We start from the raw sequence: 17,497 nt of genomic DNA, 5'->3' as shown, positions 1-17,497 counted from the left end.
TCAGTGTGGCGATTCCTCAGGGATCTCAAACTAGAAATACCATTTGACCCAGCCATCCCATTACTGGGTATATACCCAAAGGACTATAAATCATGCTGCTATAAAGACACATGCACACATATGTTTATTGCGGCACTATTCACAATAGCAAAGACTTGGAACCAACCCAAATGTCCAACAACGATAGACTGGATTAAGAAAATGTGGCACATATACACCATGGAATACTATGCAGCCATAAAAAAGGATGAGTTCATATCCTTTGTAGGGACGTGGATGAAACTGGAAACCATCATTCTCAGTAAACTATCGCAAGGACAGAAAACCAAACACCACATGTTCTCACTCATAGGTGGGAATTGAACAATGAGAACTCATGGACACAGGAAGGGGAACATCACACTCCGGGGACTGTTGTGGGGTTGGGGGAGGGGGAGGGGGGAGGGACAGCATTAGGAGATATACCTAATGCTAAATGACGAGTTAATGGGTGCAGGAAATCAACGTGGCACATGGATACATATGTAACAAACCTGCACATTGTGCACATGTACCCTAAAACCTAAAGTATAATTAAAAAAAAAGAAAAAAGAAAACTAAGAAAAAAAATGCAAAGTGTTCCTCAGGAAAACGAAACTAACTTGCTTGTGTGGCTTCTGTCTGCCAGACTACGTGAGGAGGGTGTGGGTAGCTCTCCTGGGCTACAGCCAGATTCTGAAGTGTTTTTCCCTTACATCAGTTCTAAGAATCCTGCAGAGCAGAACACCTCCCTAGGGCATGGATATCGGCGGTGTTGCCGAGGGTCTCTCGAAGATGGGATGGGCTTGTCCCTGAGAGTTTGCTGACTTGGTACTTCTTGCTGAACATCAAAGAAAGAAAACTGGAGTGTTGAGGATGGCAACCTGCAACTCCTTTGTCAATAACCAACGATGCTAAAGACAAGATTTGTGTTCACGATTGTTTCAAAACAGGACACTGAGGGCCCCTAGAAAGCCAAGACTTATGTCAAAGCAATCACAAAATTTGTCCACGCTAATCATGGTCATTTTGATTGTTATTAGTTCCAACAGCATACATCCAGATGCTCTTAAAATTGTACTGGCTAAAACAAAAGAAAAAATCTGGAGTCTGTTTTTTCCATCTTTAGCATTTCCAGAGAGAGACTGGCTGGTTAAATTTCTGAAAGAGGACACTGGCTGAAAGAAGGTATTGCATCTCACCCGAGCAGATTGTGTCTGTGGAAAGTGTAAGCCCCTTGCCAGAAGAGCAGCTTCCCAGCAAAGGCAGAGGGTGAAAACAGCAAAGGTCTTAAGACACTGGGGACCTGGAGCCAAAAGGGAACTCCTCCAGGGAAAACGCTGTGTGAGAAATGGCCTCATTCGGTGACTGTGAGTGACACAGCAGAAAGTTGGTAAGGTGTATTCTGTAACTAGGGTATCTACAAAAACTGCAGGAGAAAATATATTCATTCATTTTGCTTTCCTTTTGAAAAAAAAACTTCCTTTTCATTCTTTGTGACCAGGTGATAGAAGCTGGAGTTAGTTCTGGCCTGACGGGTAGCACAGTAAAGAGATTCCCCCAGATTTCTATCTGGAGTTCCAGCCAAGTGAAATAATTTCCCTAGGAAAATGAGGAATTCCTTTGACCCACAGACATTGGTAGCTCAAGGCCCTTCAAATATTCGTTACTTTTAACTACTCTAAGAAAATGTGTTACTCATTTAACAGATTTTTGTTTAGAAGCTATTATGTGCTAGGCAATGCCAGATAATGAACAAAATGTAAAGAAATTTGTCCTTATGGAGTGCATGGAATAATGGGTGGGACAGAAAATAAACAAAGTAAATAGGTTAAAATATATAAAATATTTGCTGCTTGTAAGTCCTAAGTAGATAAAAAATGAAGCCAGAAGAGGGATAGGAAATGTTGGGAGGTGGGATAAAGTTTTCAGTAGGCTGGCCAAACAGTGCCTTGCTGAGAAGGTGACATTTGACAAAACATCTCAACAAAGTGAGAGAGTGAGTCCTGTTGGTACCCAAGGACATTCCAGGAAAGGAAAACAAGTGCAGTAGCTGGAAACAGGGGCAGGTAATTCCTTCAGGAAGCAACGAGGAGGTCAGGGGACTGGGCCAGATTTAGAGGGAAAAATAAAAGACCTAATATCAGAGGATTAACACGGTACCAGATTGTGTGAGGCCTTGTCAGATGGAACGCCACAGACAGGGTTGGACACAACATTGATATGATGTTATTTACATTTTAACAGGGTCATTCTGGCTGCTTTTTTGAGAAGTCCCTGAAGAGATCAATAACAGCAAGAGGGAACCTGGCAAGGAAGCTATTCCTATAATCCAGGAAAGAGAAGAGGAAGGCTTGGACCAGCTGGTAGTGGTGTCAGGTAGTCAAATGCTGGGTATATTTTGAAGATATACCCCATAGGATTTGCTCTACATTGAATGTGGAATGCTGGAAGAGAGATAAAGTGTACCTGCCACATACTTTTTGAGGTTTATTTATTTTCTTAGAAGTAAGTATACAAAGAGATGCTACCTAGGAGAAGGGTATTCTTTTCACTATTCTTTCAAATTTTCTGTATGTTTGAACATTTTCATAGTAGAAAGTTGGAGGGGGGGGAATCTGTTTCATAAACATTTCCTAAGCAGCAGTCCGGTCTATTGCATTTTAATTGGTTGTAATATCATTGTTTTATGCAGTACATTCTCAACAAGTATGTCCTCCAGCAAACTGAACAAGGACCAAGTCTGTTCTGCCTACAGCTCTGCTTCCTCATAGCTGCTTTCCAGAACGTGACTCTTGCAAATTATCAGGAAAGGGGAACTAATCTAAGGGATCCAGATCAAACAGCCTCATGAAGACTTATTTCATGTTTCTAATATAAGGATAGAAGTTTTCAGAAAAGCCCTGGTAAGTTTCTAATCATTAAAGTCTTGTTTAATCAACTCTCTTTAAAAGCTATCTTTAAAAACTAATTATAAAAAGTATAACAGAACTTTGAAAATGAACATACTTGCAAGTGTGCAAAAGCTATTTCTTATGAAACCATTTTAAAAGGAATGAGAAATATCACTATTTTTATATGAGAATCAATAGATGTAACTTGTGCTGATTGCAGAATTTTTAAAAAAGAAACTTTCCAGCAAGCATGGCGAGGGTGCAGCATATTTCTAGAGGTGGAAAGCTCTGGGGGCGAGGCTAAAAACCCTGGGTAAAACGTAGACCAGGAGATCAGGAATCCAAGCATACAAAACCATGTAGAAAATTGTAGCCATGTGCAGCTATGCCATACTCTGTCCTATAAGTTACATTTAATTAAAGAATAAAATCCTCCAAGGTTTAGCCATCATTTTATGTAAGACTTTTATGCACAACTAGCTTGTATAGAGACTATGGGAAGAAACACATAATTTGAACTTGCACTTCAAGAAAATAAAACTAACTTTTGCTTTGCGGTTTCAGTTACACAGAGCATCAGAGCAGGAGTGGGCCTGCTGGACTGCAGCTGGGATTCTGAGCATCCTTTCCTGGAGGCACGGAAAGTGAGTGAGTGAGCCCAGTGAGGTGAGTGAGCCCAGTGAGGCCCAACCTCCTAAACATGAGGGTGAGCACCAGAGCTTGCCAAGGGCAGGCCAGTTTGATCCTTCCTGCTTAGTCCCTAAAGAGAGAAAAATAATAGTCCTTAGGCAGTAGATCCTAAAATTTATTATCTGTAGGGGATCAATTTCAGGACCTGCGCTGATACCAAAACCTGTACATGCTCAAATCCCTAATGTGAAATGGCAAGGTATTTGCAGATAACCTATACACATCCTCCCGTGTACTTTGAGTCATCTCTAGATTACTTATAATGCCTAGTACAATGTAATATTATATAGTTGTTATACTGTATTTATTGTTTAGGGAATAGTGACAACGAAAACAAGTCTGTACATTTTCAGTACAGATGCAACTTTTTTTTCAAATATTTTCAATCTGTGGTTGGTTGAATCCACAGATGTGGTACTCACTGATAGGGAGGGCCCAGTGTACAGATAAAGAGAACTCTGTGTTTCAAAATTATCCCAGAACAGAATAGAGTTAAGGTGAAGTTCTTCTGCCCAGCTCCAACCAGAGCAGCTACACCTTTACCCATGTTAGATATAGCAGTTTCAGGTGCATTTATTTGAAGAAGCAGAACAAAAACAAGCAACAGCTAAGACAATACTAGTTCTGGTCTGATTTTCCTACATTATAAGTGGGAAAACAGGCTCACTGAGAGATCTAATTTAATCATGACATCATTTTTCTGATCACAACTCCTCCACCTTTATACACACTATGTAGCTTCTTGCTAAACATGAAAGCCCTCATATTTAAAACTATGCCTGCAGTCTAGGGTGTAAGGCTTAAGTCACAGAAAGAGCCAAAGAGTTATGTCAAAGCATTATTAAAGCCTTTTGCCCAAATCATTGTCACCTGAATTAAATAACAGCTCCAACTACCTATGGATTATAGATCATATAAGATGCTTATAATTGACAGAGGGCAAAATTCACATGAAAGTAATATTGAATACATAATAGCTTCAAGTTGTTAAATATCTTCTCAGCTACCAACATAGGGGTGGGAAATGGTGGAATTCTGGCTGAGAAATATTTTTATGTTATATGTTGTCACACTAACACATGATGTAGTAACAGAAGAAAAGTGAAGAAGCAGGTCGGTGGGTAGATGTGTTTTTAGGAGTTTGGAGAAGCTCTCTTTGGATTCCTTCAATTCTGCTGGTTTAAACAGGAAGCAAAGTGACCGTGGTGAGGAGGTGTTGTAGGTTTGATGAGAGAGGACAAATGGTGAAATGATCATTTAGGTGAATAAAAGAGTGACTAAAGCAGAGAAATAAGAGCATGGTAGCTGAGAGCATTAAGGTGGGACCAGTTATGGTATGGAGGGCCATTGTCCAGCCATGTTCCAGTCAGGGTGTGAAGGGCCATTGTCCAGTATACTCCAGTCAGGGTGTGGAGGGCTATTGTCCAGCCATGTTTCAGTCAGGGTGTGGAGTCTTTATCTTTGAACCATTGGGAAACCTCTAAGACAAGGTAAAGATAAAAAGACTCGAGGCTTGAGGAGCACAGATGCCAGTCACCCTATTTGAGAAGGGTGTTTCTATCTCCATGGTAGTTCCTGACAGAAGTCAATCAATAAAGAAGAAAGTGAGGGAAAGCTGTCATGCTGTCAGGTAACACAAAGACACAAAGACAAGCCCTCTGCTATCCCCCACACCACCACCCGGCACACACAGTGTCTCTGGGCATGTAATGGTTGCTAAGCAGGAAATTCCTAAAACGCTGCTTCTTGTAGAGTGCTGGGGTCTACAAGAATTGCTGTAGTCACAGAAGAGAAAAATCTAGAGTTCTTCCTTCCAGTATTTGGGGTGACCCAAAGAAAGAATGGGTAGCTTGAATTACTGAGAGAGGACACTGGCTAGGAGAAGACACTGCCTCACACCAAAACAGAGCCAGTCTATGGTGCACAGTAAGAGCATCTCCAGAGGAGGGTTTGTTGCCTAAAGCAGCAAGAGCAGTTAAAACAGTGGAGGGTGACCCTGAAGTCCTGGGGTTCCGGCTCACTGAGGACCTAGGGTAGAAAGAGATCTCCTCCAGGGAAAACCCTATCTGAGAAAAATGCTCACTCAGGGACTGTGAGACACCAAAACCTGAGGAGAAGTGTTAGAAAACTGGAGCTTACAATAGGACATCAAGTCTCTCTGCAATTTGCCTGTTAGATGAAGAATAAAATGTTTACTGACTTTTCTTTCTGCAAAGTAAACTCTTTTCTTACTAATTGTGACCGGCTAACCCAGACGCTGGAGTTGGTTTTGGTCTCATCGATGACAACATGAAGATATTTCCCAAATACGATTCAATTGTTTCACTAATCTAAAAATGTTAATTTCCTCATTCAACAAATATTTATTGAGTGCTTATTTTATGTCAGGCCCTGGTGATTCATGCATGAATGACAGGCAAAAATGCCTGTTCTCATGGAGGTTATATTCCAGTTGCTGACACAGAATGAGAAATATAATTAAGTAAAATGTATAGTACATAAATCTAAAGTGAAAACTTGAAGCAGGGAAGAGCAATGGAAAGTGCTGGAGGAAAGACTGAAATTTTACAAAAGATGAGCAAGAAAGGCCTTATTGAATTTGAGTAAAGAGCTAAAAAGTTGAGGGTGTGAGCTGTGTTGGCATCTGGAGGAAGAGCATTCCAAGCAGAGGGAACAGGTAGTGCAAAGGCCTCGTGTAGCTGCATGGCTGGCATGTTTGAGGAACAGTAAGACAACTGGACAGCTGGAGGGAAGTGAGCGGAAGTAAGGTCAAAAAGACAGTGGGGTGGACATATCATGTCAGACCTTATTTAAGGACTTTGGCTTTTACTCCATGCAAGATGGGAAGTCAGATAAAAGTTTTGAGCAGAGGACACTGACTAAGAGTCAGTGACATGATCACACACATTTGAACAGGATCAGGTTGCCTGTTGTGTTGAAAATAGAGTGAATGGCATGGGGGTGGGGCAAAGCCAGAGTCAGAGAGAACAGGTAACAAAAATAATCCAAGAAAGAGATGATGGCCTAGAACAGGGTGGTAGCAGTAGGGATAGTGGGAAAGGGTGGAATTCTGGATATACTGTGAAGGTGTGATTGAAAGTATTTGCTAATACAATGAGTGAAAAAAAAAAGCAGTCAAAAATGCTGCCAAGGTTTTTACCTTGAACAATTGACAAGTTCCATTAACTGATAAGACTGTAGGAGGAGCAAGTTTGGAGTGGGAGGAGCAGATATCAGGAGATCAATTTTGGCCATGTTCGTTTCAGGACTGTCATATATGTAGGTGAACATAGAGAAGGCAGATACATGGACATCATGGCAGAAGCCAGGGCCGATCATGTTAATTTGGAAGTCACAGGCATAAAGATTGCATTTAAATGCAAGATAGATGAGATTCATACGGAGAAACTCTAGATAGAAAAGAGGCTAGGTCTGAGAGGCACTTCAACATTTAGAGGTGGAGAGTTAAGGAAGAACCAGCAGAGGAAACTGAGAAGGACTAGCCAGAAAAGCAGAAGGAAAAATCAGGAAAGGTAGTGTCCCAAAAGCCTGCAAGGAGAGTGATCCAAGGAAAAGAGAGCAATCACTTGTTTCAAGTGCTGCTGCTCTGTCAAGAACTGTCTGTAGCAATACCAAGTGCAATTTTAGTGGAGGAGTGAGGCCAAAGCCTGATTGGAGTGACTTCTAAAGTGAATAGAAAAAGAGAAACAGGAAACAGGAAGTGTAGACAGATCTACTGTGAAGAAAAGCAGAAATGTGGGGAAGAGTATTTCCAAAGAGTCTTGCTTAACATGAAAAAAATAAACATGCTTGATTGCTGAAGGAGATCTGGTAGATGAGGAAAGACTGAAGAAGCCAAATAGAGAGGGGACACTTTCTGGAGCAACTTCCTGAATAGGTGAGAGGGATGCAAGGGCTACTGCAAGTGGAGAGGTTGACCTCACTAGGCATGTGGGCAGAACATGCAGAGAACAGAAACTAACATATGATGTAGTAACAGAAGAAAAGTGAAGAAGCAGGTTGATGGGTAGATGTGGTTTCAGGAGTTTGGAGAAGCTCTTTTTGGATTCCTTCAATGCTGCCAGTTTAAACGGGAAACAAGGTGACTGTGGTGAGGAGGTGTAGGTTTGATGAGAGAGGAGAGACAGTGAAATGATCGTTTAGGAGAATAAGAGAGTGACTACTGCAAGTGGAGAGATTGACTAAAGCAGAGAAATAAAGCATGGTAGCTGACAGCATTAAGGTGAGACCAGTCATGGTATGGAGGGCCATTGTCCAGCCATGTTCCAGTCAGGGTGTGGAGGGCCATTGTCCAGCATGCTCCAGTCAGGGTGTGGAGGGCCATTGTCCAGCATGCTCCAGTCAGGGTGTGGAGGGCCATTGTCCAGCATGCTCCAGTCAGTGTGGAGGTCCATTGTCCAGCCATGTTCCAGTCAGGGTGTGGAGGGCCATTGTCCAGCCATGCTCTGACAAGCTGTTGGGGACTGAGTGGGGACTGAGTGATGGATGTAACTAGCATTGTAGTTTAACTATAAGAGTGTACCAGAGAGGAGAAAAATAAGTCATGATAATGAATAATCAAAAAAATATTAAGTCAGTAAAAGAGGAAAAGTAAAACATGAATGGAGTGAGGAAAAGTGAGACAGTAGTAGAATCCATAGATCGAAGGTGTTGGTGTTAAAGAAATACCTACTAGTGTTTGAGCACTAAAGGCAGTGGGCCTGAGGGGCAGGAGATGGTGGGGACAGGGAAGTATTTGAAACAGAGAGGATGGAGGGCTTGTATTTCTCGGTAACTGTATTTGTTGGCTAGAGCTGCCATAACAAAGTAGCACAGAGTCACTTCAACAACAGAAATGTATTATCTCAGAACCTTTGCAACTAGAAGTCCAAGATCCAGCTATTGGCAGGGTGGGTTCCTTCTGAGGGCTACAAGGGAGAATTTCTTCCATGCCTCTCACAGTAGCATGCTGGCAATCTTTGGTGATTCTTGGCTTGTAGAAACATCACAGTGACCTCTGCCTTCGTCTTCACATACTGTTCTCCCGGTGTGTAAGCAAGCCTCTGTGCCCAAGTTTCCCCTTTTTACAAAAACCTCAGTCATATTGGATTAGGGTCCACTATAACTTCATGTCAACTAATTACATCTACAACAATACTGTCTCCAAATAAAGTCACATTCTAAGGTGCTGGAGGTTGACTTCAGTGCCTGAATTTTGGCACGATATAATTCAATCCATAATAGTAATGATAAGGTCAAGGATATGACCGTGGGAATAGAGGTGGGTTGATGTCAAGATAAAAGTCGATCGGGTGAGAGGCCATTGTATTGGAAGGATCAATGACATGTCTATTGAGCCACCAATAATTATGACAGAAATGGTATCTGAGGACACAAGTGTCCTCTTCCCTTCAGCTTCCTACATTTTAATACAAAATGTATTTAATACAAAATGTATTAAAATGTCTAAAAACTGTACAAAATATATAAAAAGTAAGTATTCAGCAAATTTTCAAAGTATGAAATATCTTAAGACTAAGATTTAAAATACTATGGTACTTATCTCATATGTAATGACTTCAAAAAAGTTTTCATGAAGGATATGTTTATTAATAACTGCTTAAGCTATTGGTTTTATATAATGCTTGTAAACAGGTGAGGCAGGGCCCCTCTGTCAGTCTTACCTGAGATGACACTTAGGGCCTCAGCAGGGGAGATGGGAAGATCAGGGATGAGCCTACCAGGCTCCCAAGCTCCATCTGCCCAGGAGTACTGTATGGTAGGCCCAGTGCCCTGGCTCTGGGTGCAGGAGTAGGAACTGCCCACTGCTGGAACAGCACTATGTCATACCCCTTAGACTCACTAAAGGGGCCTTTGGCAGGTCCACCAGGTAGACTATTTCTTATTCCCTAACTCTGTTCCCCAGGCTTTCTCCCTCAATTGCCTCCCACATGACTCCAGCAGCTCCATTAGCTTCACCTGCCCAATGTTCCCACTCTCTTCCTCCTCATATATCCCAGGCCTAGACTCCTTCTTGTGTCTGACAAAAAGCACTACCACACTTTGTCAGTATAAACTTTTTTGAGTGTGTGTGTGTGTGTGTGTGACTTGTTTCATTTTTTTAATCTTCTCCAATGGACAATAAATATCATGAAACAGCTTCACATCTGTTTTGATTATCACTGTTTTTCCTGAGCATGATGCCTGGTACATAATAGGTGCTCATTAAATATGTGTTGAATGAATGAGCAGATGACACTATTTAAGATAAATAACACTTATCTCTAGTTACAATATATGGGCTAATTTTTGTGGGACCCCCCTAAGACCCACAAGTGACTTCTGTCTACGCTACAGATGAACTGAATTGATCATCTAAAATACGTTTATAGAGTTCATTGTGCCAGTTGCTCATGGTTCTGCTAATTGGCCCAGGACTAGTTGTGATCCGCAGACTGGAGCCAGAGTAAGTAAGAGAATTCAAGGCACTAAGACAACCAGGAACAATTTTACCAAGACAAGTGGAAGCTGCTAGGCTCAGTGGTTGCATGCCTATAGATAGGGTAAATCATCCTGGTGCAAATATGGTATTCACACCATAAATGTGTAGTGCAAGTTTCCTCTGTGGCCAATCACAGGGCTGCAAGCTGAAGCCCCAGTTTAGCTTATTCTCCATACATAACTTCAAGGGGACTTTCTGGTGAACTTTTCCAAGAAGCTCCAAGCACAGATGGTTCAAATTTGCAGTTTGGCCAGACTTTGTGACTGGCTGTGCATTAAATTTTTTTAAAAAACTTAGGTTCCTTAAACCTAAGGAACCTAAAAATTACAAATCATTTAAAACAGCAGTCCAACTTTTTGAAACCAGGAACCGGCTTCATGGGAGACAATTTTTCCACAGGGTAGTGGGGGATGGTTTTGAGTTTATTCAAGGCCATTACATTTTGTGTGCACTTTATTTCTATTATTACATTGTAAAATATGATGAAATTATTATACAACTCACCATAATGTAGACTCAGTGGGAGCCCTGAGCTTGTTTTCCTGCAACTAGATGGTCCCATTTGGGGTGATGGGACAGAGTGACTGATCCTCAAGCATTAGATTCTCATAAGGAGTGTGCAGCCTGGATCCCTCATACGCACAGTTCACAACAGGGTTTTCACTCCTATGAGAAACTAATGCCACCACTGATCTGAAGGGATGTGGAGCTCAGGCAGTAATGCAAGATATGGTGAGAGGCTGTAAATACAGATGAAGCTTTGCCAGCTCACCCACCAGCCAGTCACCTCTTGCTGTGCAGCCCAGTTTCTAACAGGCTAGAGACTGGTACTGGTCCAGGTCCCCGGATTTGGGGACCCCTAGTTTAAAATGCTTGTATTTTCTCTTTTTATAGTTTAGTCTAGTGTTTTTGTTTCATTTGATCCTTAATGTTTTTTGTCTGTCCTTAAAATATTCTCACTTTCTGATTTTCTGTTTACTTAAACTAATTAATTGATTTATCTTTTAAATTCTGATTCGGTAGGTCTAAGTAGGGGCCTGAGAATTTACTTTTCTAGCCAGCTTCTAAGTGATGTTGATGCTGCTGGTTTGGAGACCACACCTTGAGAACCACTGCTCTTGGTCTTGTCTGCACAATAGATGCACCAAGGCAAATGTTTAAAAGTACTAATGCCTGAAAACACCACCCTCACTCCCTCAACCAACTAATGCAGTCTCAGGTGTGGAATGCCAAGTGATTCTAATGTTTAACCAAGGTTGAGAACCCCTGTTCTAGGAGTCCAAAATAGGCAGCTCTTGCCATTCACCAAAGTACATAGTTGTAGGATCTTCATTGGCCTCATATCAATAATTTAGGTGAAAATGGCTCTAACAAAATTAAAAACTCATACTATTTTCCCTATCTAGTTTCAGGGAGCCCAGCTTGAATTATAGCTAGTCTCTTTTGGTACCTCCTGAGAGCACAAGAATTAGCCAATCAGATCAATTATCCTGACATTTTGCTACCAAGTTCCCCCAAACCCTAGCCTTGTGGCCTAACAGCTTGAGTTCCAAAAGAAAATAGAAGATTATTTAACCAACTGCTTTGTTACTATGTAACGAAGATAGCCAGCTGTAGACTCCTGTTCCTCAACCCTCTTCTACCTATCCAGTTTCATTATTTTAAAGTTTATTGGCAATATTCCTATATGCTATGGAAACCAATTTCTATGTTACTTAAGATTCTGGTTTTAAGTTACAAAAACCCAACTTTCACCAAGTGAAGCTAAAAGGGAGAATTATTATAAGGCTAAAAGGTGTGTCACCAGTTAGCAACTACAGCTTATTTCATAATTACAATTAGAGTCACCTAAGAAACAAGGGTATGAATTCGGATGGTAAAACAGCTAAAGTAAGTATCAAGCAGTTTTAAGGGTCAGCCTTGAGCAATATTATACATATATATATATGTGTGTATCTTCTGTATGATAATGTATACATAATTGTCTATGTGATTTCAATAATAAAGTATAATTCTAAAATACTTATTATATTGCTTTTTCTCAGGAAGACGTGGAAGCTTTGATATGAGTAAACAAGTATCTCTACCTGAAATGATTAAAGACTGGACCAAAGAGCATGTGAAAAAATGGGTAACTGAAGACCTTAAGATTAATGAGCAATATGGGCAAATTCTGCTCAGTGAAGAAGTAACAGGATTAGTCCTGCAGGAATTAACTGAGAAGGACCTTATAGAAATGGGGCTACCACGGGGTCCAGCACTTTTGATAAAACGTTCATATAACAAATTGAATAGTAAGTCCCCTGAAAGTGACAATCGTGATCCGGGACAATTAGACAATTCAAAACCATCCAAAACAGAACACCAAAAAAATCCAAAACAGACCAAAAAGGAAGAAGAAAATTCAAAGTCATCTAATATTGATTATGATCCTAGAGAGATCAGAGATGTCAAACAACAAGAATCAATTCTTATGAAAGAAAATGTGTTAGATGAAGTAGCAAATGCTAAAGACAAGAAAAAGGGCAAGCTAAAGCCTGAGCAATTGACTTGTATGCCATATCCTTTTGATCAGTTCCATGACAGCCATCGCTACATAGAACATTATACTCTACAACCTGAAACAGGAGCACTCAATCTTATTGATCCGATACATGAGTTCAAAGCTCTCACAAACACAGAAACAGCCACAGAAGCGGACATTAAGATGAAATTCAGCAATGAAGTCTTCCGATTTGCATCAGCTTGTATGAATTCACGCACCAATGGCACCATCCATTTTGGAGTCAAAGACAATCCCCATGGAGAAATTGTTGGTGTGAAAATCACCAGTAAGGCTGCCTTCATTGACCACTTCAATGTAATGATCAAAAAGTATTTTGAAGAAAGTGAGATCAATGAAGCCAAGAAGTGTATTCGGGAGCCAAGGTTTGTGGAAGTCCTTCTGCAGAACAATACACCATCTGACAGATTTGTCATTGAAGTTGATATTAATCCAAAACACTCTATATGTAAAGATAAGTATTTCTACATTCAGATGCAAATTTGTAAAGATAAAATATGGAAACAAAACCAAAATACTTCACTGTTTGTAAGAGAAGGGGCTAGCTCTAGGGATATCCTGGCCAATTCCAAGCAACGGGATGTAGATTTCAAAGCATTTTTACAAAATTTAAAGTCACTGGTAGCATCTAGAAAAGAGGCTGAAGAAGAGTATGGAATGAAGGCAATGAAGAAGGAGAGTGAAGGACTAAAGCTGGTTAAACTTCTCATAGGAAACCGAGACTCACTGGATAATTCATACTATGACTGGTACGTTCTTGTAACAAATAAATGCCATCCAAACCAAATAAAGCACTTAGATTTTTTAAAAGAAATTAAATGGTTTGCTGTGTTGGAGTTTGATCCTGAATCTATGATCAATGGAGTGGTCAAAGCTTACAAAGAAAGTCGGGTGGCCAACCTTCACTTTCCAAATCAATATGAAGACAAGACAACTAACATGCGGGAGAAGATTTCTACTCTTAATCTTTACCAACAGCCCAGCTGGATTTTCTGCAACGGCAGATCAGACCTGAAAAGCGAGACATATAAACCTCTAGAGCCATATTTATGGCAGAGAGAAAGAGCTTCAGAAGTCAGGAAACTAATTTTATTTCTCACAGATGAAAATATAATGACAAGAGGAAAATTTTTGGTAGTGTTTCTATTACTCTCTTCAGTGGAAAGCCCAGGAGATCCACTCATTGAAACTTTCTGGGCTTTCTATCAAGCTCTCAAAGGAATGGAAAATATGTTGTGTATCTCTGTAAACTCACATATTTATCAACGATGGAAAGATCTACTACAAACAAGAATGAAGATGGAAGACGAATTAACAAACCACAGTATTTCCACTTTAAATATAGAACTGGTAAACAGCACTATCCTTAAACTAAAATCGGTGACTCAGTCACCAAGAAGGTTTTTGCCCGCCCATGGATCTTCTTCAGTTATCCTAGAGAAAAAGAAAGAGGATGTCTTGACTGCACTGGAAATCCTCTGTGAAAATGAGTGTAGAGACACAGACATCGAGAAAGACGAATCTAAATTCCTGGAGTTTAAGAAATCAAAAGAAGAACACTTTTATCGAGGTGGCAAAGTATCCTGGTGGAACTTCTATTTTTCTTCTGAAAACTATTCTTCAGATTTTGTCAAAAGGGACAGTTATGAAAAGCTTAAAGATTTAATACACTGCTGGGCAGAGTCTCCTAAACCAATATTTGCAAAAATCATCAATCTTTATCATCATCCAGGCTGTGGGGGTACCACACTGGCTATGCATGTTCTCTGGGACTTAAAGAAAAACTTCAGATGTGCTGTGTTAAAAAACAAGACAACTGATTTTGCAGAAATTGCAGAGCAAGTGATCAATCTGGTCACCTATAAGGCAAAGAGCCATCAGGATTACATTCCTGTGCTTCTCCTTGTGGATGATTTTGAAGAACAAGAAAATGTCTACTTTCTACAAAATGCCATCCATACCGTTTTAGCAGAGAAGGATTTGCGATATGAAAAAACACTGGTAATTATCTTAAACTGCATGAGATCCCGGAATCCAGATGAAAGTGCAAAATTGGCAGACAGTATTGCACTAAATTACCAACTTTCTTCCAAGGAACAAAGAGCTTTTGGGGCCAAACTGAAGGAAATTGAAAAGCAGCATAAGAACTGTGAAAACTTTTATTCCTTCATGATCATGAAAAGCAATTTTGATGAAACATATATAGAAAATGTAGTCAGGAATATCCTAAAAGGACAGGATGTTGACAGCAAGGAAGCACAACTCATTTCCTTCCTGGCTTTACTCAACTCTTATGTTACTGATTCTACAATTTCAGTTTCACAGTGTGAAATATTTTTGGGAATCATATACACTAGTACACCCTGGGAACCTGAAAACTTAGAAGACAAGATGGGAACTTATTCTACACTTCTAATAAAAACAGAAGTTGCAGAATATGGGAGATACACAGGTGTGCGTATCATTCACCCTCTGATTGCCCTGTACTGTCTAAAAGAACTGGAGAGAAGCTATCACTTGGATAAATGTCAAATTGCATTGAATATATTAGAAGAGAATTTATTCTATGATTCTGGAATAGGAAGAGACAAATTTCAGCATGATGTTCAAACTCTTCTGCTTACAAGACAGCGCAAGGAGTATGGAGATGAAACAGACACTTTGTTTTCCCCATTAATGGAAGCTTTACAGAATAAAGACATTGAAAAAGTCTTGAGTGCAGGAAGTAGACGATTCCCACAAAATGCATTCATTTGTCAAGCCTTAGCAAGACATTTCTACATTAAAGAGAAGGACTTTAACACGGCTCTGGACTGGGCACATCAGGCCAAAATGAAAGCACCTAAAAATTCTTATATTTCAGATACACTTGGTCAAGTCTACAAAAGTGAAATCAAATGGTGGTTGGATGGGAACAAAAACTGTAGGAGCATTACTGTTAATGACCTAACACATCTCCTAGAAGCTGCCGAAAAAGCCTCAAGAGCTTTCAAAGAATCCCAAAGGCAAACTGATAGTAAAAACTATGAAACGGAGAACTGGTCACCACAGAAGTCCCAGAGACGATATGACATGTATAATACAGCTTGTTTCTTGGGTGAAATAGAAGTTGGTCTTTACACTATCCAGATTCTTCAGCTCACTCCCTTTTTCCACAAAGAAAATGAATTATCCAAAAAACATATGGTGCAATTTTTATCAGGAAAGTGGACCATTCCTCCTGATCCCAGAAATGAATGTTATTTGGCTCTTAGCAAGTTCACATCCCACCTAAAAAATTTACAATCAGATCTGAAAAGGTGCTTTGACTTTTTTATTGATTATATGGTTCTTCTGAAAATGAGGTATACCCAAAAAGAAATCACGGAAATCATGTTAAGCAAGAAAGTCAGTCGTTGTTTCAGGAAATACACAGAACTTTTCTGTCATTTGGAGCCATGTCTATTACAAAGTAAAGAGAGTCAATTACTCCAGGAGGAGAATTGCAGGAAAAAGCTAGAAGCTCTGAGAGCAGATAGGTTTGCTGGACTCTTGGAATATCTTAATCCAAACTACAAAGATGCTGCCACCATGGAAAGTATAGTGAATGAGTATGCCTTCCTACTGCAGCAAAACTCAAAAAAGCGCATGACAAATGAGAAACAAAATTCCATTTTGGCCAACATTATTCTCAGTTGTCTAAAGCCCAAATCCAAGTTAATTCAACCACTTACCACGCTAAAAAAACAACTCCGAGAGGTCTTGCAATGTGTAGGACTAAGTCATCAATATCCAGGCCCTTATTTCTTGGCCTGCCTCCTGTTCTGGCCAGAAAATCAAGAGCTAGATCAAGATTCCAAACTAATAGAAAAGTACGTTTCATCCTTAAATAGATCGTTCAGGGGACAGTACAAGCGCATGTGCAGGTCCAAGCAGGCAAGCACACTTTTCTATCTGGGCAAAAGGAAGGGTCTAAACAGTATTGTTCACAAGGCCGAAATAGAGCAGTACTTTGATAAAGCACAAAATACAAATTCCCTCTGGCACAGTGGGGATGTGTGGAAAAAAAATGAAGTCAAAGACCTCCTGCGTCGTCTAACTGGTCAGGCTGAAGGCAAGCTAATCTCTATAGAATATGGAACAGAGGAAAAAATTAAAATACCAGTAATATCTGTTTATTCAGGTCCACTCAGAAGTGGTAGGAACATAGAAAGGGTGTCTTTCTACCTAGGATTTTCCATTGAAGGCCCTCTGGCATATGATATAAAAGTAATTTAAGACAATACATCACCTGTAGTTCAAATATGTTTACTTATATCTTTATGATTTCATTCGCTCTATTCTCATGGCACTTTCATAACATTATGGCTAACCTCTAATTACACATTTTGCTTTTGCCTCCCTCAATGAATTATAAGCCTTTTTAAGATATGAAATATGCCTAGCTGCAGAGCTTGGCACAAAGTGGAGTCAATCATTTAATGTTTTAAATATGCATTTTCAGACTCATATAATTAAGAAGTTTCATTGATATCCATGGGTCACATCATAACTGTTTATAGGGCAATAAAATATATGTTAAATTCAATTGCTTTTATAAGTTTTCTAAATTATTTCTTCACTGTGACAGCAAAGATTTAAATAAGATGAATGTAAAAGAGAAAGCTTATTGGACTCAAACCCACAGATCCACACCAGAGTTCTACTTACCTCATCTTGGTATCAATAAAAACTTATGTGGAAGGTAAATATGTTGTTCCCCATCCTCCACATAACACTGTCCCCAACACATACACACACACACTCCTTGTACCCCTTGCCCTTCTTCCAGATCATTGCTCCAGGAGAGAG

General features: G+C 40.0%; 1 protein-coding gene across 1 annotated transcript; it reads left to right on the top strand.

Annotated features, from left to right (window-relative positions):
- The first annotated feature begins 1,341 nt into the window (after positions 1–1,341).
- On the top strand, positions 1,342–17,243 carry SAMD9L (sterile alpha motif domain containing 9 like). Its single transcript, XM_030822088.1, has 4 exons — positions 1,342–1,411; positions 2,266–2,924; positions 3,477–3,578; positions 12,150–17,243. The coding sequence occupies exon 4, from the start codon at positions 12,170–12,172 to the stop codon at positions 16,922–16,924; it is 4,755 nt and encodes a 1,584-aa protein (XP_030677948.1). The 5' UTR covers positions 1,342–1,411; positions 2,266–2,924; positions 3,477–3,578; positions 12,150–12,169; the 3' UTR covers positions 16,925–17,243.
- The last annotated feature ends 254 nt before the right edge of the window (positions 17,244–17,497 follow it).

This window comes from Nomascus leucogenys, chromosome 11, assembly GCF_006542625.1.
Source record: "Nomascus leucogenys isolate Asia chromosome 11, Asia_NLE_v1, whole genome shotgun sequence".
NCBI classification, from domain to species: domain Eukaryota; kingdom Metazoa; phylum Chordata; class Mammalia; order Primates; family Hylobatidae; genus Nomascus; species Nomascus leucogenys.
Note: the sequence above shows the minus strand (reverse complement) of the source record. Positions and strands in the feature narration are given on the sequence as shown.

Bases quoted from the DNA above. Each gene is read 5' to 3' on its own strand.
- SAMD9L (XM_030822088.1), top strand. From the start codon at position 12,170: ATGAGTAAACAAGTATCTCTACCTGAAATGATTAAAGACTGGACCAAA.